Source organism: Nansenia antarctica (genome assembly GCF_963989245.1).
Source record: "Nansenia antarctica genome assembly, chromosome: 8".
NCBI classification, from domain to species: domain Eukaryota; kingdom Metazoa; phylum Chordata; class Actinopteri; order Argentiniformes; family Microstomatidae; genus Nansenia; species Nansenia antarctica.
In genome coordinates, this window is record NC_137678.1 from 3,406,966 (window position 1) to 3,429,089 (window position 22,124).

At 44.5% G+C, this 22,124-nt stretch overlaps 1 protein-coding gene across 1 annotated transcript in view; it reads right to left on the reverse strand.

The window, feature by feature from the left end:
* atp10d (ATPase phospholipid transporting 10D) overlaps nt 1-22,124 on the reverse strand; it is a gene marked incomplete at both ends in the record, with an annotated part of 49,522 nt that overhangs the window by 18,290 nt on the left and 9,108 nt on the right. Inside the window, 10 exons of the mRNA XM_080537744.1 lie at nt 495-1,227; nt 4,109-4,282; nt 4,756-4,781; nt 5,790-5,936; nt 6,480-6,732; nt 7,593-7,705; nt 9,010-9,141; nt 15,027-15,133; nt 15,753-15,832; nt 16,813-17,017. Coding sequence (XP_080393870.1) covers nt 495-1,227; nt 4,109-4,282; nt 4,756-4,781; nt 5,790-5,936; nt 6,480-6,732; nt 7,593-7,705; nt 9,010-9,141; nt 15,027-15,133; nt 15,753-15,832; nt 16,813-17,017 — 1,970 coding nt within the window. The remainder of the gene's footprint in view (nt 1-494; nt 1,228-4,108; nt 4,283-4,755; nt 4,782-5,789; nt 5,937-6,479; nt 6,733-7,592; nt 7,706-9,009; nt 9,142-15,026; nt 15,134-15,752; nt 15,833-16,812; nt 17,018-22,124) is intronic.

Consider the following 22,124-nt stretch of genomic DNA (forward strand, 5'->3'; position numbering starts at 1 on the left):
TCAAAAGCTCTAGTAAACATTACATAGTGGACATAAGAAACACACTTGGGGTGTCATTGTCTCCCGTCACCCCTAGAGGGACCGGCTCGTTGCAGAGATACAAGCTCAGGGCTCCCACTAACTCAGCGTAATGTTGAGTTGTATTTTGTAAGTACTTTATTTGTTTTCATGCCGGTCGTATCATTTTATCTCGTCATATTTATCCCCCACACATTGAACGCCGGTCCGTGAAAATATTGTCTTACATGAAACCGGTCCATGGCGCAAAAAAGGTTGGGGACCGCTGCATTAGAAGCCTTAACATAAGCGCATATCATATTGTCAACATCATCTCCAAAGAGTTATTGTCAGCAATTTTGAGTAGGTCAACAAAATCTCCATAGTTGCCTCAACGGCTGTTAAATATAAGTGTTACTCTGAACAGTGGTCGACATGAATCCGATAGTGACTGACCTGAGTTAGCACGTTAGCACGTTAGCACTTTAGCACGTTACCTTTGGGTGAGTCGGCCAGGTCCATGATAACCGAGTCGGCCCCTTTGGTGTAGACCACCACCTGGCCCGTGAGCGGGTGGCGCACCACCACCGACATCCTCTTCCGGGTGGAGTCGAAGGGCAGGATGTGGAGGAGGCCGACCGCCAGGCTGCCCATCCCCGGCAGCTCCACCAGGAGGCGCTCCAGCGAGCGGCCCTGCAGCGTGCAGCGGTAGGCCCTGGCGGCGTGCACCAGAGCCGCCTCGTCCGGGCTCTCCGCCTCGTACACCAGCTCGTCGGCGCAGCGGGTTTCTTCTCCGGGAGAGGGAGGGGTTTGGGTCCGACCCCCGGCCGCGTCCTCCGCCCCCCCGCCCCAGGCCCCCGAGGTTAGGATCCCGCCGCCGTCGTCGACGCCGTTCGTAGATCTTCCGTCTCCCTCCTCGTCCTCATCTTTACGTTCTTGGTCTTTCTCCTTACCCTGCAGCCCTGGCTTGTGCCCCACAATGGAGGCCTCTAGGTCGGGGGGCGCCTGGGCGGGGTCTGTCCCTCCTCTGGTGGGGGTGGTGTCGACGTGGGAAGGGGTGAAGGAGTTGGTCTTGCCCCGAGCGAAGAGCCTTCGGGTGAAACTGCTGGGGCTCTCTGTGGCGGGGGAGGGGGAGAGGGTGGAGAAGCGGGAGAGGCCAAAGCGCTGGAACATCAGCTTGATGTCCTCCAGGGATTTGAGAGGCGTGCGGGAGACCTCCGGCACCTGGACCTGGGGACACAGACGACCCTGGAGGTGAGTTGGGTAACGACTTCAAACTCAGTTAAATAATGATGGATTGTTTCTTTTTTTAATCCTCATTATGTTCTATGTTTTTTATGTTGCATTTTGTTATGTTGCATGTTTGTTATGTTGCATGTTTGGATTTACTTTCGGTATCCTTACTTGACAGCGACCCCAAACATTGTCTCTGGGTGGAGCACCAGACTCAAGACGCCCCTGTTCAGGCTCTCCTTCGTACAACATGACACAGGTCCTGACTAACACTAACACCTGACTAACACTAACACTAACACTAACATCTGACTAACACTAACACTAACACTTGACTAACACTAACACCTGATGAATGAATGAATGAAAGCTTTATTTCGAACATGTGAAAAAAGAAATAGTTATAACAAAAAACAAAAAAACAAGAAAAAACAAAACAAAAAAAACACTATTTACTTCACATGTCCGAAAAGGAGTAGGAAGAAGCATAAGCTTATGTAATCCTACCCCTTCTCCAATACTCAGAGATTAATAATTAATAATCTACAGTTAACTTCAATATTAATATAATATTTTTTAAATTAAATCAAATGTATTTACGTATTTACATATTTACCAACAATAGAAAACAGATAATGTAAATAAACGAATAATCTGTGAAAACACCTGGGCCCCGTTCCACTAAGCGAGATTATCTTCTAATCGGCGATAATGTTCTAATCGGCGATAATTTAATCTTGCGTTCGGTTCCATCAATGTGGCTCAAAAAATTCGCTGTAAGTCCTTTTGAGTTATTCTGGCGAGCAGGCTTAGAGGTTGGTTTAGGTAAGACGTGCGTCAAAATTGTCTCACAGGCGGAAACTATATCCCGAACGACAGTTCCTCAAGTGTCTTTTAGGAAATATTAGTTCCCACTTTTTACGAGATAGATAGATAGATAGTTTGACTGTGTGATAGATAGATAATTTGATATTTTGAAAGTGTGATCGATCGATAGATAGTTTGATTGTGTGATAGATAACTTGATATTTTGAAAGTGTGATAGATAGATAGATAGATCGATAGATAAATAAAAAAGTGTAAAAAAATTAATAAATCAAATAGGTATGTCTATCAACTTGCATTGCTATCATCACAGCGGTCTGGCTGGCGCAGGGGTTAAGACAGCCAGCTAGAGTTCCGAAGGTTGCGAGTTCGAGACTTGAATTTAGTGTTTTTTTTTTTTTTTTTTTTTTTTTTACATTTAACCGAAGCCTTCATGCAAAGGCTTCAAACACCATTGTAATCGTGTCAGTTCTTGTAAATTAGCCTGCACCATAATTTTATAGCCTACATACTTTTTTAGATGAGCTTTTAGATTAGATTCAGACAACGAAATGCAGTAAAAAGTGTGTCTGAAGAGGGATTTGAACCACCGTCTTAAAATGACGAATAAATACTATGGCAGTGGTCGTTACCACTATGCCATTGTGACGATATGTAGCCTGCTGCTGATATCACCACAGTAGTAAATATTCATTTATTAAAATATGAACATATAACAATAACTGGGGCTAGTATGACCTACGCATTTAATCGGTCAGCAATTTCTTGCAAAACCATTTCCCTCGCCTTGTTAATTGCGGCAGTATTGCACTATTTTACATCTTATTTTTCCGTCTTCATAAAGACCAATAATTCGGAATGCTGCGCAAAAGTAGCACCCCTGCAGAGTGGAGTATCTTCATTTCGACAGATCGACTCTTCGGGGCTCTTTATGTCTGCGTGCACGCGCCCATATCGAGGATTTCTAAGCCGGTGTTCTGTGAACACTCATGACACAAGCCTGATCCTCGTTCGAGGAATCACCTGAGGCTTGAATTCCAATCCCGAGTTGCCTGATCGCCTGATTTATTTTAATCGCCGATATACTAATCAACGTTAGTGGAACGGCCCCCTGGTGACTATCAAAGCCCTTCTTCCTCCTCGTACCTGGTGAAAACCATGTTTTCATACCGCTTTTTGAACTGGGTCATGCTTGGACACCGCTTTAGCTCCACACTGAATCCGTTCCACAGCTTCACTCCACATATAGAAATACAAAAACTTTTTAACGTTGTACGTACATAAATATGTTTTAAATTTAACTCCCCCCTCAAATTATAACTCCCATCTCTATCAAAAAACTATTTTTGAATATTCCCAGGGAGTAGGTTGTTATTTGCTTTATACATTATTTGTGCTGTTAGAAGGTGGACCAGATCCGTGAATTTTAATGTTTTTGATTTTAAGAATAATGAATTTGTGTGATCTCTATAACCGGAATTATGAATTAACCTTATGGCTCTTTTTTGCAATATTAATAGTGATTGTAGTCTACATTTATAAGTGTTGCCCCAAACCTCCGCACAATAATTTAAATATGGTAAAAGCAGTGAGCAGTAGAGAGTGTGGAGTGATTTATGGTCCAGAACGTGTCTTGCCTTACTCAGTACTGAAATGCTTCTTGACCGTTTATTTCTAACACCTGACTAACACTAACACTAACACTAACACCTGACTAACACTAACACTAACACTAACACCTGACTAACACTAACACTAACACTAACACGAACACTAACACCTGACTAACACTAACACTAACACTAACACCTGACTAACACTATCCCCCATCCCTGCCTGAGTCCTTCACCTGCTTTTCTTTTCGAATACCATTTTATCTTGTGTGTATCTCGTATTCTGTTTTTGTTTGTTGTGGTTCTTTTTTTCTGGACAGTGTCCTTGAGTTTGAGAAAGGTGCTTTTAACAAAAAATATTATTATTATGATTATGATTATGATTATTACTATTACTATGACTAATAGTAATACTAACACTATTTAGCTAGCATACGTACCATGTGTCGGGGCTGGCTGGGGGAGGACACCACCACAGTGTTGCAGATGGCCAGAGCCAGGAAGAAGTCCACGATGTAGGTGAGCTCAGCGCTGGCGTCTCTCAGGGGGAACAGAGGCGAGGACAGGCAGTTCAACTTCTGCACCAGCAGGGGGTCCGGGACCACGTCTTTCTCCTGGGAGATGGAGGGAAGGAGGGAAGGAGGGATGGAGGGAAGGAGGGAGGAGAGGGTTGGAAATAGGATGAGTAAAGTTTCCTCTTGGCACACAAAGTTGCTAACCAGGTTTTGTTGCAGTTAGGAACTTCCGCATTTGACTTGTGTGTGAAGAGGACTTGGTACATCATGTGTGCTCATTGTACGCATGAGATGCTACATACTGTACATATATATCTATATATCGTCATGAGAACCGAATCTTTTAAGAAATGTGGACATATCAAATATGTTATCTTCTTTCAAATAATATCTATAGAAAAAGGGGATGTAACTGAACCAACAGTGATCATTTATTTATTTAACAAAATAATTAACAAAGATGACAATTCCTACTGAGGAAAAAGACGTCCTACCCCCTAACAGCTGGTATTGCCCTTTGGTTGAAATAACCTCAATTAGACGTTTCCTATAACTGTCTACCAGTCTCTGACATCAGCTGGGAGAACGTTTTTCTTTGCTGCACAGCACCGTTTCAAAATCACCCCACAGAATCTCAATAGTTTTAAGATCCAGGCTTTGACTTGGCCATTTCAGAACTCCCCATTTCTTTCTTTGGAGCCATTCCTTGGTGGAATAACTGGAATGTTTTGGGTCATTGTCATGTTGCATGGTCCACATCCGCTTTAGCTTCAATCTTTTGACAGATGGTCTCACATTTTCCTCAATCTGATACAACAAACAATTCATAGTGAGCTTGGTCCCTATAAAAAAGCAACTGCTGCTATTTGAAAGCATTTCGCATTTCATTCGGACCGAATGACAAGAGCAGATCTTGACGAGGCTGTGTGGAAGATCTGCATGAAGTCGCGAGCCTGTAAGTGACAGATCCCCTTCTCTGCTGGAAACCAAATGGCCAAAATCAAAAGCCTGCCGCTTTCCACTGATGTTTAGAAAATAGCAATGTTTTTTGTCAATACAGTCATAAAACCGTCCTAAATTGCTATATATAATAAACACCTTAAGACTGTTTGTTCAGCGCCACTGTCTGTGGTTGAACACACTATTGAAAGTGATGACAGAACTTTTTGTAAAAGAAAGTCAGTCACGTTGATTTAATGAGAAACAGGCATGTGGTTTTTGTGCACTGCATAAATTCTAAGTCAAATATTCCAGTGATCATCGAGCTGTATTAGTATTCCAAACCTGAAATACCTTGAGCAGCAGTTGAGACTTTGTGTAAGAACCAAGCTCATCCAAAAGCTCCAAAGCCCGACAACAATGTCAGTTTGAATCCCGCGGTTTAACCGTGAAACCGGGGTTTGGGGAGTCGGGGGGGTCATGACTTTAGTGTTTTAGTTTAAAGAAAAATTAAAAGAAAAAATTAAAAGAAAAAAGATCATAACAGAACTCTGACTAACCATGCGGCTGCTGAAGGCGCTGTGTCTTGTCTGAACGGGGCTGGACGGCTCCTCCTCCTCCTCCCCCTCCCCCTCCTCCTCCTCCTCCTCCTCTCCCTCCATGTGGCCTGGCAGGGTGTGCAGCGACACCGAGCTGCGGTTGCAGCTGAGGGAGCGGGTGCAGCTGGTGGACTTGGCGCTGCAGTGGGACTTGAGCGTCTGAGAGCGTCCGCCCGCCTCCTCCTCCTCCTGCTCGTACACCTCCAGCCTCTGCGCTGCCAGAGAGACAAGGAAGTAAAACTGTATTTATGTAGCGCCCTTCACAGCACGAATGCACAGGGTGCTTTACATCACAAATAAGGGATAACATGGGTGAAAAGAAAAGCGCAAACAAACATCATCAAAAGAGATTAAAAAACAAAAACAAAAAGACAGAAACACCCCAAAGGGGCGACATAAACAGACATAAACAGACATAAACAGAACATAAACAGAACATAAACAGAACATAAACAGAACATAAACAGAACATAAACAGAACATAAACAGAACATAAACAGGAACAATAAGGTGGATGTAAGTGACTACCGGCCTGCCTAAACAGGTGAGTCTTTAATTGGTGTTTAAAAACGAGTTCTGAGGGAGCGGCTCTCAGGTCAGGGGGGAGGGCGTCGAGAGTCTTGGAAGAACCACTGTCACCTCTACACACACCTCTACACCCACCTCTACACACACCTTGCATGGTAGCTTGCCGCCATTGGTGTGTGAATGTGTGACATTTGCAAAAGAATACCCGTCATTGACTTTAAAGGCCTCACCGTTGTCCTCGTGGGGGTACTCCACCCCGTAGATGGTGCAGCGGCGGAACACCATCTTGTTCTCCGTCAGCGTGCCGGTTTTGTCAGAGAAGACGTACTGGATCTGGCCCAGGTCCTCTGTGATGTTCAGCGCCCGACACTGGATCCTGGAGTCCAGAGACTCGTTGTAGAAGTCCACGTCGTTCTGGATGAAGAAGATCTGGCCCAGCTTGACGATCTCAATGGACACGTACAGAGAGATGGGGATCAGAACCTGGACCAGGAGAGGAGAGGAGGAGGGTTCAGAGAACATCCAGTCTACAACATCCAACTGTTTAACATCCAACTGTCTAACATCCAGTCTAAGGGTGTGTTCTCACTAGGACATTCAGGGTGTGTTCTCACTAGGACATTTGCTTCACTTGAAACGGAGTTTAGGATAAAATTTGCTTTGCTCTGCATCGTTTGGAGCTGTGAGAACGCGCATTCAAAGTCGCTCCCGGAGCAAACAACCAACGCATGCTCCGCTTGAAAAGGGTGGTTTCGCTCCGGTTAGAAACGACGCATCGAGGCTGTCCATAGGAAAACAACAGCGCATGCGTGTTGATCTGGATAAGAGCGGGACGAACAGGCAATTTTCTATTTTTCTGACCAATCAACTACCACGTCTGTTGCTTCGATTGCGTATGTTACTTCGTTTACATGAAGGGCTGTAAGAACGCGAATCAGTAATTTATTCAACAATGTTGCGAACTCATCCACTTGCTCCGGGTCCTGATTCAGACTTTTATGTGAGAACATGACCTTTGACCTCAGACATCAAACGGGTGCAAACAAAACGTTCATTCATCCTCAGACGTTGGTGGGTTGATGATGTTTTTCACGGGTTGATGTTGTTTCCATGACAACCTGGTGGTCCCGCAGGCACATAACCAAACACACACATTCTTGCACTATTTCTAAAACCCCTAAGGCCCTAACCTGCAGTACTATGACCATGGTCCAGAACAGGTAGAAGGTACTAACCTGCAGTACTATGATCATGGTCCAGAACAGGTAGAAGAGGTAGAAGGTACTAACCTGCAGTACTATGATCATGGTCCAGAACAGGTAGAACAGGTAGAAGGTACTAACCTGCAGTATTATGATCATGGTCCAGAACAGGTAGAAGGCGGCCAGGGCGGGGGAGGTGGTGTCAGGGATCAGGAAGGGAGGCTCCTGCATGCCGCTGAGCCACAGGCCATGACCTGGAACACACAACAACACTGTGGTCAAACATCATCATAATAATAATAATAATAATAATAACAATAATAATAATAATAATAATAATAATAATAATAATAATAACAACAATAACAATAATAATAATAATAATGATAATAATAATAATACATTAGACTTATATAGCGCTTTTCTAGACACTCAAAGACGCTTTATAAACTGAAAAGATCGAGTAGTAATAATAAAAAGAAACAAAAGGTAAATAGAAGAACGTATAGGGGTCTAATTAAGGTAGTGCTGGGGACACATGGGAAGGGGAGGGGGAGAGGGTTAACTGGTGAAGGCGAGCTTGAAGAGGTAGGTTTTGAGGGCCTTTAATGTAAATGTTGGCAGGGTGTTGGCCTGTCTGATGTGGTTGGGGAGGGCGTTCCAGAGGGACGGGGCTGCGGCTGAAAAGGCCATATCACCCCAGGTCCGGAGCTTGGTCCTGGTGGTCTGTTAGTGTTTTACTGTTAGAAGAGAGGGATGTTGCCTGTTTAAACCAATGGGAGAAGAATGTCTTGCGCTGTCACGGCGCTATATGAAGGAAGTAGGAACTCGGAGGCAGTACTCAAGTTGTAAAAGAAAGTCAGGGGGATGGTGGATTTTGTCATATGGGGACAATTTTAGCATCCCCACAGCATCAGTGACTTCAGTGTCAGTGACTTGGTGGTATAAATGTCATTGCATGAGTGCGTGCCCCCTCCCTCGTCCACAGTATTTTACTCAATATGCGCAAAACTAAATGCTGAAATAGCAGTAATACCACGTTCATTGATGAAATGACATAAGGGATGGAAAGGGGGGATGGCAGTTTTAGAAGGGGGATGATTTTGACCCCTTGTATGTATGTATTGCATTGCTAATTCTTTAATGCTGTTAGTGTGCTTTCTGCTGTGCTTAATGTTGTGCGGGTTTATGTGGATGTGTGACGCTGTCCCTTTAACTTGATGCTGTGACTGTAAGTGGAGGAGGTGTGGAGTACTCTGTGTACTCTTTTAAATGCTTGCAATGCTTGCATGTGTGCCGCTGTCTGTCGTGTGTGTTCTTTGTTTTTAACATGTAACCTGATTTCTTTTTCAGGGGAGAATCCATCAACGTTGCTAAAGGAAAAATCCAGACTTATTCTGTAAAGTCTCACAAGACCTATCAACAATATAATCTATCAACAATACAATCCTGGATGTTCCTTTAGCGACGGTGATGGAATTCCCCCCCCCAGTGATGCGGTCGATCCGTGACCCAGAGACACTGTGACAACAGTGGGTTGTCGCCTAGCAACACAGACCTATGGCGGCGGTGAAGCACATGCCCAGCAGCAGCACCACACACCACATCACGTCCACGTTCAGACGGCGCTCCAGCTTGCTGCGCTTGTACCGCGGCCCGGAGTTGTTCTTCATGGCCTTGGTCTCGTGACCTGGCGGGTGGAACATCACAACATGTTATGTAAAACATGACATCCCTTTAGAGACTCAACATCTATACAGGGTTTGTTGGTTGTCCCCCGTGCCAGACTGAAGACCCAGGGTGATGGAGCATTCCAAACCGTGGCTCCCAGGCTTTGAAATGCTGGAATGCTCTGCCCTTGGATCTTAGATCAGCTGGCTCGGTCGAGGCTTTTAAAAAAAACAGCTAAAGACTGTCCTGAATAGTCAGGCTTTTGGATATCCCCAAGGGCCTGTCTTTCTGTGTCCTGCTGATGCTGTTGGACACCTGTTGTCTGTTACTTTTCAATGTTCACTTGTTTACATTTACATTTACATTTACATTTGTAAACACTTGTTTGCCTGTTTTAACCTGCTGTGACTTTCTCTCTTGTATTATGTTTTATTGTGTTTCATCCTTGTTATGTAAAGCACTTTGTGACCCTTGGTCTGGGAAAGGTGCTGTATAAATACATTTTACTTACTTACTTATTTGAAAAATACTGGGAAAAATGCAACATTTGTATGAAACGTGACACCTTCTAATTTAATACTCATTCAGAATATATTATGACCAGTAACATGTTGATTGAAACACCTCCGGACTTCTTATTTCTTCTTATTTTCTCCCTTTTTTCTTGCTTTTTTTCCTTTCCTTTTCACTTTTCTACCCATCTGTTTATGGGTTATGCCATGTTTCTTTACCCTTTGTTTTACCATTTAAGATGTAGATATGATGTAGATATAGATATGATGTTAGATATGATGTTCTGTCCATGTCTATGCGTGAGTGGTTACAGAGGAACACATTCTGGTAACATTTCACAGTGTTCATATTACTGTATTGAAAAAGAAGATGGGCCATTAGGCTCCAGAACCATCGGTTCCCAAGGCTACTAAACGTATTTCTATATTACTCTATTAGAACGCTTGAATGTTGCATAAACCCTATATGTACATACTGTATCTATCTTTACTGTACATATCACATTGATATTCATGCTCATATATTGACTTGTTATATTCACATTCATTGCACGTATACTGACTTTATATTCATTTACTTGAATGCTCACTGTAATACCGTGTACTGTCCCACCATGCACTGTCCAGTCATTTATGGCCAAACTGCGTTTTCGTTGTTTTTTGTACTCTGTCAAAGATAATAAAGTTGAATCTAATCTAATCTAATCTAATCTAATCTAGTCTAGTCTAATGACTTAATGACTAATAATGGATGCATCACGCCCAGGCTGCAGTGGTGCAGTGGTGCTGTTGATTCACCTGCCCCAAAAACACCAGACGGGCTGAACCTAGCGTCCCGCGTGAGGTTCCCTACGTTGGAGTGTGTGAGTTTCTACGCTGCACACTGATCTACCAATCACCTGCTGAGATAACCATAGATCATAGATAACCATAGATCATAGATCACCATAGATCATAGATAACCATAGGTCACGTGACCCATGTTAGCGAATCTGTGCAGCGCTTTGCAAAGGCTGATCCACTGAAACGCAAAAAGAGGGACTTGTACTTGTGTTTAGGGGTTTTGGTGTTTTAGTTTTCGGACTTAATAGAGCCATGGTCAGCCCTGATAGCGTTGATTACCCCCGAGATTATAAAAAGGTGATAAACGCACTGGTCCATTTCTGAGAGCTGAGAGATAAAACAGCGTGTGCTGAGAAAGTGATGAGAAGTCTTAAGAAGAGGAAGTGATGATTCTGAACATGGACATTCCCCTACTGTGTCTATGTTGTTTTGGGTGGTGGCTGTTATTGCACAAGACTGGTAAAGCAATAACAAACTGAAATACAGGAATGCGTTCAACCCTTTTGCTGCGACAAATCTGCAGATTGAAATGAATGCATCGCATTGAGAACCCACACAGTACCACAGAAGCTGATGTAATCGTAAGCTATGTAATCGTATACCCTCATGGGTCTGAGCCCAGTGGTTATGTCCAGACAGGTTAGACCTGCTGTGCTGTAGTCAGCCCTGAGTGTTGCTTGTGTGGACAAGGTATGGAGGAAACAAAGGTGGGTTCATCTCCAGTGTACACACTGTACTGTACATACTGTACATACTGTACATAACCATCCAGCTCTGGGTTTCTGACTGCCTAGCCCGAGCATAGATTACTTCTTCTTGGGATGATGACTGACGGAGAGATGATTCACTTACACAACCCACTACCCTTTGTATACGTATCCATAAGTGTCCATCAGTCATCGCAAGAAAAAGTCGCTAAATTGCTTTGGATTAAAGGTGTCTGCTAAATGCCCCAACCCTAAAACTCTGCTATAGACTAACCCTAAAGCTCTGGTACAGACTAAAGGCCAATGCACACGGCGTGCGATTTTTGTCGCCGGACAAAATTCGATTTTGAAGTTTGAATTTAAGTCTATGAGAAAATCTCATCCCAATGCACACGGCCCCGATTTTAATCGCACCGCGAAAATTCCATTCGTTTTGAATGGGACAAAGCACACGGCGGCCGATTTTTGTCGCACTGTCAAATTTTGTAAAAGTTTGTGGTGCGACGGATTATTGCATCACAATGGGACAATTGGGAAAACTTCAACTGGTCTATCTAAATTAATTGAGTCACTCATAACGGGGAGAGAGACTGGAGCATACATTTTACACGCGTCTTTCGGTCATAGACAGCTAGCTTGCTGAGCATCAACTAATTTTCCATAACGTAAAGAGGAGGCGTTTGGTTGTGGGTCTACGAGATTCTGCAGTCTCACAATGAAATGAGAGTTCAACTTGGTCAACAGTTGAGGCTTTAGTGTACAGGAGGACCGCTCCAGGCAACTTACTTCAGGTTGAACAGACAGGAGTTTGACGTGGATCTGGGAGAGATTGGAGCCGTCGTCTCCAAGATGCCAACCACATTGCGAGAGTATAAAATATGTGCTTTAAGGAGGGTATTGTAGTGCCAAAAAAACGAGAGTCGTAGGCGGAGCGGAGACATTTCGGAGCTAGCATCAAAACACTAGTCTATTAGGGTACTGTACTGTTATAAACTGTTTAATAACAGCTTCCAATACAAACGGAACCAAATTAATTGTAACAGTTGTTTGTTTCTACCTGGCTGGCCCTGGCTCACAAACAAAGAGGTGACTAGCTGGCTAGCTAACATTTCGGAGCTAGCATCAAAACACTAGTCTATTACGTTACTGTACTCTTATAAACTGTTTAATAACAGCTTCCAATGCAAACGGAACCAAATTAATTGTAACAGTAGTTTGAAAAACATTAGTGTAACATACATAATACATACAGTACATGCAATTTCAAATTACAAATATAGTGTTGTCAGGCCTTGACATTAAGCTTTTTCAGTGAACTTATCTATAACTTTGCATACCTGCATTCTTATGAATATGTTGGTTTTGTTTATACGTGCTTTAGGGAGGGTATTAAGTTATTTAACATGATGGCATATATTTACATGTGAATAAAATATGACTAAAAAGGTATTATCATTGTTGTTATTTGTATTTTGTACTGTGCAGCCAAAAAGGCTATCGTAAATCTTTGAGCAAGTAACGTTATTTATACTTATAATATATACTATACTATATATATTATATTAGTTTACTCAAAGATCTACGATAGTGTTTTTGGCTGCACGGGGTTGCCAGATTTCTAGCACGACTGAATGACCAGCCAAATTGTACACACGTTGTATAGACACTGTCCACTGAAAACCGGACATCTGGCAACCCAAAATTAATATTTACTCTAATGTACGTACGTTGTTAAGTGAAATGCATTATATATGTCCTCAGTTGAATATATTGTGTTTATCCTATGCCCAGGTTAATGAGGGGATGCAGTGCTGTTGTTGTACCACTGGGGGGCGCTGCATAAGACATAAGGCTTGTGTGTTGTTAATATTGTAGCGAACGGGAACTTGGTAGTGTAACTCGCCCCATGCGGGGGGTCGAACCCCGATCTCCCGCATAACCGCGCTAACCACAACACCAAGAGAGTTAACTCCCTTGGTGGAGCTGCTAACGGACCTCGGGGGGGTTGGTGGATCAGCATAGGTTAAGTATGGTGATAGTGTAGCGAACGGGAACTGGTAGTGTAACTCGCCCCATGCGGGGGGTCGAACCCCGATCTCCCGCATAACCGCCGGCCGCGCTAACCACAACACCAAGAGAGTTAACTCCCTTGGTGGAGCTGCTAACGGACCTCATACAGGTTCGTTACAATATGTTGATGTGTTGATGCACTTGTCCGAGTTGTTGTCTACCATTCTAAGTTAGCTCGGCTGAGCGAAAGAGTTTTATTCCTTTTGGTGAGGAGAAAATAAAACCATGCCAGAGGGCAAAACAGTTCATCGTCTCCGATATTGATTCTCCCCGAGTGCAACGTAGGTGGAAGCTGCCATCATAAACGTTAACATACGTGTATGTAATTTACCGGTAACCTGAATGGATGAAATGGATGACGAAAAGCTCATAACTTGTCAACCAGTCAACCTGACATCTTCAATTGTGGATGGAGCAATCATCTATTTTAACGGTTTGACAGTCAAGGGCAAGATATGAACATCACCATCAGCCAGCCACTACACCTATATAGCCCACAGCTGCAACTATACACATTACTAGCTATACGAATTACTGCATGCATGATTTATTTCCGTGTCATGCTACATAGCTACACGGCCCATCTCACATACAAGACGCCTATATTACATAATAATAACAATCGAGCATGTAGGCACAATATTGTAGCGTGAACGCAGGAACATTCGTCAGCCAGACGGACTTACCGGTACATATTGAGCCTCATCGATTGGACGCAGTGCACCGCTCAGACCCCTCGGGGGGGTCTCAAATACCCGGCGAGTTACGTGCCCTTTTAATTATTTACTATTCAGCCAATATGTCCAATGTTTGTCTTATTTATAGGCCTATGATTATTTGAATGAGATGAATTTGTACTACTGTATATTTATGATGATTAATTGAGATGCATGATCAGTTGTGGAAGTTGAGTCCTAGGGGCGAATAGCTAGATGTTGGACTGTCTCCGTCCTCCGAATCTATGTCTGCCTGATCATCGCCCATAATAATAAAGTGGCTTTTATAATACACCTTTCTGGCTGTGTGTTTTGTGCGCTCCCTCTCCTAACATTTTACCAATACCCCTAAATCAGGGGACCCACATATTTTATCACAATATGTCCAGTTGTATCTTGTAGAAATTGTGGAAGCAAGGCAAGCAATATTGGTAGAGCCTATTGTAATCAGCCTGCCTGGTCCCACTACGTAACAATAAAGTAACAATTGAGAATGGAATGTTGTGGTGCGACAAAATCGCATCGCACGCCGTGTGCATTGGGATGAGATTTTCTATGATTTTCTCATAGACTTCAATGGTGTGAGTTGAAAATCGAATTTTGCGGTGCGACAAAATCGCATCGCACGCCGTGTGCATTGCAATCGAATGTTGTCCGGCGACAAAAATCGCACGCCGTGTGCATTGGCCTTAACCCTAAAGCTCTGGTACAGACTAACCCTAAAGCTCTGGTACAGACTAACCCTAAAGCTCTGGTACAGACTAACCCTAAAGCTCTGGTACAGACTAACCCTAAAGCTCTGGTACAGACTAACCCTAAAGCTCTGGGATAGACTGGTTCCACTGAAAGATTGGAGGCAGTTGCATATCAGTTCAATCCCCTCTGTGTTCGTATGCAAGCAGGGTCCTGAGTGACTTCTAGAAAGTCTTCTAATGCTATCTATACATGCATTGTTCAATCATGTTTGGCCTCATGACACATTCGCCAGCTCAGGATGACAACAGTGTGACACATCCTCCTAGCCTGTGGGCCTTCGGGGACAGTCTCAATCCTTACCTGCGTAGACCACAATGCCGATCACAGTCTCTGTGTTGCGCACGGTGCAGCTGCGGAGGAGGAGGTTGTCGTTGTGTAGGCCGACCCGCGCCTGGCCGGGGTGCTCCCTGGGGTCAGGAGGGAAGGGTGGCTTAGAAAAACACTAGGGTTGGTTCACTCAAACTAAACAACTAGAGTTGATTCACTAAAACCAGGAGGGACTGGCCAGGAGTGTCCTGAATGTAGTAGGACTTTATCTCTGTTGACCATCCAGGTGTTAGTCCTCCCCCTAATCCAGCAAAGTTGCTCATTTAAACCCGTTGTGTTTATGCACTGAAGATTGACTTGCAAACATAGAGTTTTTTTTCCACATTTTTACTCTCGTGGCTTTACAGTTAAGTTGGTTTGTTGGGAGATATTATGTACTACTTAAGCGACAACGTTTTGGGGGAAATGATCCTACTAGTACCAACTAGCCTCCTGACAGGTCTGATCATCAGCCATGTTGAGAGAGTGGAAAAATTGCGACATGGTAACACATATCAACTTCTGTATTAACAATGTCCATGAGAAGAGAATAGATTATTGATGCCACAGTGCAAAAAGGCATTGGCCACCTGTAGAAGGTCTGTTCTACTTCAGCTGGTGGTGGACTAAATGATGTTGGACTAAGTGGTCGTGTTGTCAACGTGCAGGAGGAAACACCCTGGGTCTGAAATCAACAGAAGAAGAAAACACGTGTCTCACATGTAACCTCGAAACCGGCTGAGGTCGTTGTTGGGATTCTCACACTCAATGCGGCTGTGGAAGGTCTCAGGAGTAAACTCTGAACCCTGAAACAATAAGAATAAGAATAACAATTAATTGGATTTATATACCGAGGCTCAAAGACGCTGACATACAACACACATATCACCATAGAGAAAGGAGAAAACGCATACAGCCTTATGTTGGGAAGCATTTACATTAAATGTAAATGTAATGTAAAATGGACAGCCCATACAGTGTTGAACCGCACCCACACATCATCATAGAACGTGTAGAACCTAAACTCGTTGCAGGCAGGGTTCCCACACCTTCTGGAACATCACATTCAAGCACCTTTCAAGGACTTTCAAGACTCAATTCCCTCAAATTGGAGGACCCAACACGGCATAGTCTGAGACAGACCTAGATGAGAATGGATATAATAGTATAACTATCCGCTCACAGACAACAACAAAAAGAGAGGCTTGAATGTGTAGAACACTAGATGGTCTCTTGCCTTCTCTACCACAGCACAGCAAAACAATATATTGCGAAATATGTGTAAAGTTAAGCAATACAGAGACTTATTTACTAGTTGACGAGCTAAGTAAAACATTTTTGAATATACAGTATATAACTCTCCTCGTCCTGATTGGTCAGCTGTCAGAAAGGCGCTTGACATCACACAGCGCCTTTCTGAAAAGTTCAATAAATAGAACTGAAAAAGGCGGCGGCAGCTGCGGTTGTTTCACGCTTTTTAAAAAAAACGTCCGCTTTTTTCCTTTTCCCAGAGGGTTGTATTGTTTTTTCCCCAAAAAATAAGTCAAGTGTGAACACGGCCTGACAGACACTTTTATCCAAAGTGACTTACAGTTAGAGATGACAGGGACAGTCTCCCTGGAGTAACTCAGGGCTAAGTGTCTTACTCAAGGGCACGCTAGTGGTGGGTGCTCCCCAGGTGGGATTTGAACTCATAACCTTCCCATCACCCAGTCCAACTCATTATCCACTAGACCACCACTACTACTACCCTAATGAGCGTACTGCTAAATGCTGGTACCTGTTGCGGGAGGTCTCGGACCACCTGTCTCTGCTTGAGGTTGGTCTCCCCGTCCAGGTTGGCGGTCTCGATGTAGCAGACGCCGTGGGGGTCAGAGGAGTAGAGCAGCAGCATGTCGGCAGGGATGATCTCGTTACAGGACAGGCTGACGAAGTCGCCCACGCGGATGTCCTGCCAGCGCTGGGGCGCGTACGCCTGCTGCTTCCTACGGGACACAGAGAGAGGACTGGTAAACAGACTGCACTTATATAACACCTTTATCCAGAGCGCTTTACAACAGCCTCTCATTCACCCGTTCACACACACATTCACACACCAACGGCGGCAAGCTGCCATGCAAGGCGCCAGGCGGCCCGCTCACTGGCAGCAACTTGGGGTTCAGTGTCTTGCCCAAGGACACTTCGACATGTGGCCAGCCGGGGCTCGACCGGCAATCTGCCGACCTTGCGATCATTAAACAGCGGCTCTACCTCCTGACAACCGGGTCGAATGAAATGACGATTACAAAACGACACTTCAATGTTCCACATATCTGGTATCTATACCTATATACCATTAGACAGACTCCTCACACAGGGGCGGAAAACAGCATCGCTTAATCTGACTGTGTTTCTAACCGCGATGGAAGAATAGACCTTTGTGTGTGTGTGTGTGTGTGTGTGTGTGTGTGTATGTGTGTGTGTGTGTGTGTATTTTGTGTGTGTACAAAATGAAGCAGGCAGCACGGTGTGTGTTTGGACACACAGCCACCTGGACGTGGAGGCGGGCCGACCGCAGCCCTGCTGGAGCCCAGCTGAGCGGTCAGGCTCAGGCCTGAGCAGAGGACGACCAGTCTCACATCAACCAGAGGGGGGAGGAGCCGATCAGAGGGGGGAGGAGCCGATCAGAGGGGGGGAGGAGCCGATCAGAGGGGGGAGGAGCCGATCAGAGGGGGGAGGAGTAGAGGCCTTTGCAAACATCCCAGAACACCTCTGGGTTAATAACTGAATGTCCCTGTCTGCTCTCCCACCCTGATGGTATGACACGTGGATGGTCTGGTATGTACACGCCCTCGCTCTGTACATATCAACCGCCTATACTTTGCATGTACTTTAACAATGCATATACTTTGCATGGACATATCTCACCCTGGTCTGTACATCATGTCTCACTGTACATATATCTATTCCAGTGGTGTAGTCTAGTTTAGTCTAGTTTAGTCTAGTTGTTTCTAGTGGGTATATTGTGATTTTTCCCTCCCAGCCTCATATCGTTCATTTCGGAACGGCATAAAAATAAATCTGCGCTCCCTGTATATATCTAACGTTACATGTTATAAGGCTGATCTGTGCATGATGGTGCTGCATTTTGACATATTTCATGTCGCATCTCCCCCCGTTGATGGTATATGACGCTATAGTCAGTCCCAATGGTCCAAAAGTCAAGTGCTTCGTAACACAGACGGGGTGAATTGTCACAAAAACGCTGTTACGTATCCTCACACATTTTTAAGTGGGTATATGTAAATCCTTGGCCTTTCCTAGTGGGTATACGCCGTAGTCCTGCATATCACGTAGACCACACCACTGATCTGTACATACATCTGGCTAGATGCTGAATGCATTTGGTTGTCTCTGTACTCTGCCAATGACAATTCAATTGAATCTGAATCTGATCTTTCCTGGCAGAGACAGTGAGCTGCAGTCTGCTACTCAGAGAGACACTCCCAGTACAGAACCCCTCCTAACAGCAGCCTGTGATTAAGGACAAAGAGGGAACAGTTACATCCTGACTAGTTGAAATTATTCTTAGAACCAGATGATGCGTCACATGTAAAGGAGCAACTTTTCACTGCCGTGGTAACACCAAGTAACGCAACAATTCACCTGTAAAACACAAAGATCCTCATCACTAACACAGACAGGACTGGCACGTCTTACTAGTCTGACTGGCATGTCTTTTTCCGTCGTGTCACACGGCTCCTGTTCCACTCTGACGTGCTGTGTGGAGAGAGCGTGCACACCAACGAACAAGGCCGTGTTCACACTTGACGTTAGAAAACAGCGCAGCCTTCACCGCCTTTTGAGCGCATCTGCGTGAGTATTCTGTAACCGTAACAACGGGATTCTATCCTAACCGTCATACATTGTAACCGTTATCATACATTGTATAACGTATAACGTTATCGGCTACTTGAAACAGCAATCACGAGTTGTTCGTGGTAGTGCTACATTGTTTTTGTCCATCTGGGTGGGTCTGACGTCTTGGAGCACCGGTTGCTAGGAAGTAGGTTACTAGGGAAGGTACACGCATACCTACTCTCCTCGTCTTGATTGGTCAGCTGTCCGAAAGGCACTTGACATCACACAGCGCCTTTCTGAAAAGTTAAATAAATTCAACTGAAAAAGGCGGCGGCAGCTGCGCTTTTCTCACGCTTTTTAAAAGGCGGCCGCTTTCTTTTTTCTTTTTTTTTCCATAGGGTTGTATGTAACAGAGGGTTGTATGTAACATAGGGTTGTATGTAACATAGGGTTGTATGTAACATAGGGTTGTAACATAGGGTTGTATGTAACATAGGGTTGTAACATAGGGTTGTATGTAACATAGGGTTGTATGTAACATAGGGTTGTATGTAACATAGGGTTGTATGTAACATAGGGTTGTATGTAACATAGGGTTGTATGTAAAAAGGCGCTGAAGGCCGCGCTTTAAAAAAATAAAAATAATAAAGAAGTCAAGTGTGAACACGGCCTAAGGTCTGTCTGGTCTCATTGTGCCAGAGACTGTAGAGAAAACTGTAGCATGGAGAGAGGACAGAGTAACCAGCTCCACCGCTTAAACTAAATGAGAACAGGGTTGGTCATATCTCAGTAACTCCCAGTGACTATGGGATGGTTGACCACCTGATAGATTGTATTGCAGATTGTATTGCTGATATCAATGCATGGATGACACAAACTTTTAAATCAGGAAAAAACAGAGGTACTGATCATCGGTGAGAATGCCGAGAGAGAGAAATGATCTGCACTTTTGAAAACACTAAGTGCCAGGCCAGAAATCTAGGTGTTACTAGATGTTACTAGGTGTTACTAGATGTTACTAGGTGTTACTCAGATCTCAACTTTGAAACTCATATAAAAAATACAACAAAAATATCCTTCTATCATTTAAGAAACATTACTACAGTACAATCTATTCTCTCCCAGGCAGACACTGAAAAAACAAATGCGTGCGTTTGTCACTAGCAGACTAGATTACTGCAATGCTCTCCTGACAGGTCGACCAAAAAAAGTGATTAGTCGACTGCAAATGGTTCAGAATGCTGCTGCTCGTGTCCTTACTAGGACCAAACGAAGAGCGCACATCACACCTGTCCTGAGATCACTGCACTGGCTCCCTGTCAGATATAGAATAGACTTCAAGATTCTTTTACTAGTCTATAAATCACTCCACTGCCAAGCACCCAAATACATCATGGACATGCTTGTAAGACACACACCAGGTAGACCCCTGAGGTCCACTGGCACTGAACTCCTGACGGTCCCAGAAGCCAGGACCAGAGATATGGAGGGTCAGCTTCCAGTATGCTGCTCCCAGACTGTGGAACACCCTACCTGAGAGCCTGAGATAGTCCAAAACTCTGGAAACATTTAAGCGAGACCTTAAAACCTACTTATTCAATCTGGCCTTTTAAATGTCCATCTTAGTTGTTGCTTTATCTTCTTTGCTCTCTGTGAAGTGCATTAGGTCACATTTTGTGAGAAATGCGCTATACAAATAAAACTTGATTTGATTTGATTTGATACACCAAATTACCTTTTCGCGATGCTTTGATACATTTTCGATTCGGTTTAACAGACCAGCCTATGCCAAGAGATATTGCTTCCACTTCCGAAAGGTTGCTCCCGTTTAGAGATAACAAAATGATGTTACTACTGTTTACTAATGTACTAATGACCACATCCCCCCTGTCCTCCAAAACCTACACTGGCACTCGGTCAAATACAGGATCCAATTAAAAATCCTACTCACCACTTACAAAGCCATCAACAACCTGGCCCCCTCCTACCTTGCCGACCTCGTCCCCCTCCACACCCCCTCCCGTTGCCTCAGGTCTGACGACCAAACCACCCTCAACACCACCAGGACGAAGCTCCGGACCTGGGGTGATAGGGCCTTTTCAGCCGCAGCCCCGTCCCTCTGGAACGCCCTCCCCAACCACATCAGACAGGCCAACACCCTCCCAACATTTAAACAGGCCCTCAAAACCCACCTCTTCAAGCTCGCCTTCACCAGTTAACCCTCTCCCCCTCCCCTTCCCATGTGTCCCCAGCACTACCTTAATTAGACCCCTATACTTTCTTCTATTTACCTTTTGTTTCTTTTTACTACTCGATCTTTTCAGTTTGTAAAGCGTCTTTGAGTGTCTAGAAAAGTGCTATATAAGTCTAATGTATTGTTATTATTATTATCATGATTATTATTATTATTGCGATACTGTGCATATGAGCCTGTTTTACCCGCTGTACACCTCACACAGGAGTCCGTTGATGAGCCCGTCCGACTTGTATCTCTGATAGTCCTCCCAGAGGTCCTTGACGGCGGTGGCCGTGAGCACGAGGAGGATGGGGATGATGGCGATCTCAGGCTGGAAGGCGTTGACCACCGGCACAAAGTTCAGGGCTCCCAGGAAGATAAAATACACGTTTGCGAAGCGGTGGAGTTGCTCGAAAAGATTCTTGGGGACGAAGGACAGCAGAGTGTACTTGGTGGTGATGACCTTGTTGGAGCCGTAGGACTTCATGACTTCAGCCAGCTCCTCTTCCTCAGTGAAGGACGACACCACCGTCCGCCTCTTCCTCCCTAGTCGGTCCTTGGTGCAGCCGACTCTGACCCGCTCCAAGCTGTACATGATCCTTCAGACCGCCGGCAGCAGCTGGACTTGGTCGGCCACGCCGGTCACTTTCTCCAGAGACACCAGCTTCCCCCCCTAGACTGTTCCTCCCCAGACATCTACTACCGTTCCTCCAGTGTCTAAGAAAAAAGAAAGAAAAAAAAGAAAAAAAACGTTCTTCTTCTAGCACGACGACTGCCAATGGCTGCTGGCCTGAACTAGATGACTTTTCCTGCTACGACTGGTGATTGACGATCCACTTCCTTAGTCAAATGTATTGAGTGTCAGTCGCTTTGGAATAAGGCGTCTGCCGTCTAAATGCCAGAAAAGTTAATGTAAACGTAGAGAGTAAACGTAGAGTAAACGTAGAGAGCTTCTTCTTCTTCTCCCTGTTGTGTTGAGAACTCATCCTGCCGCTTCCTTAGAGACTGAACACAGA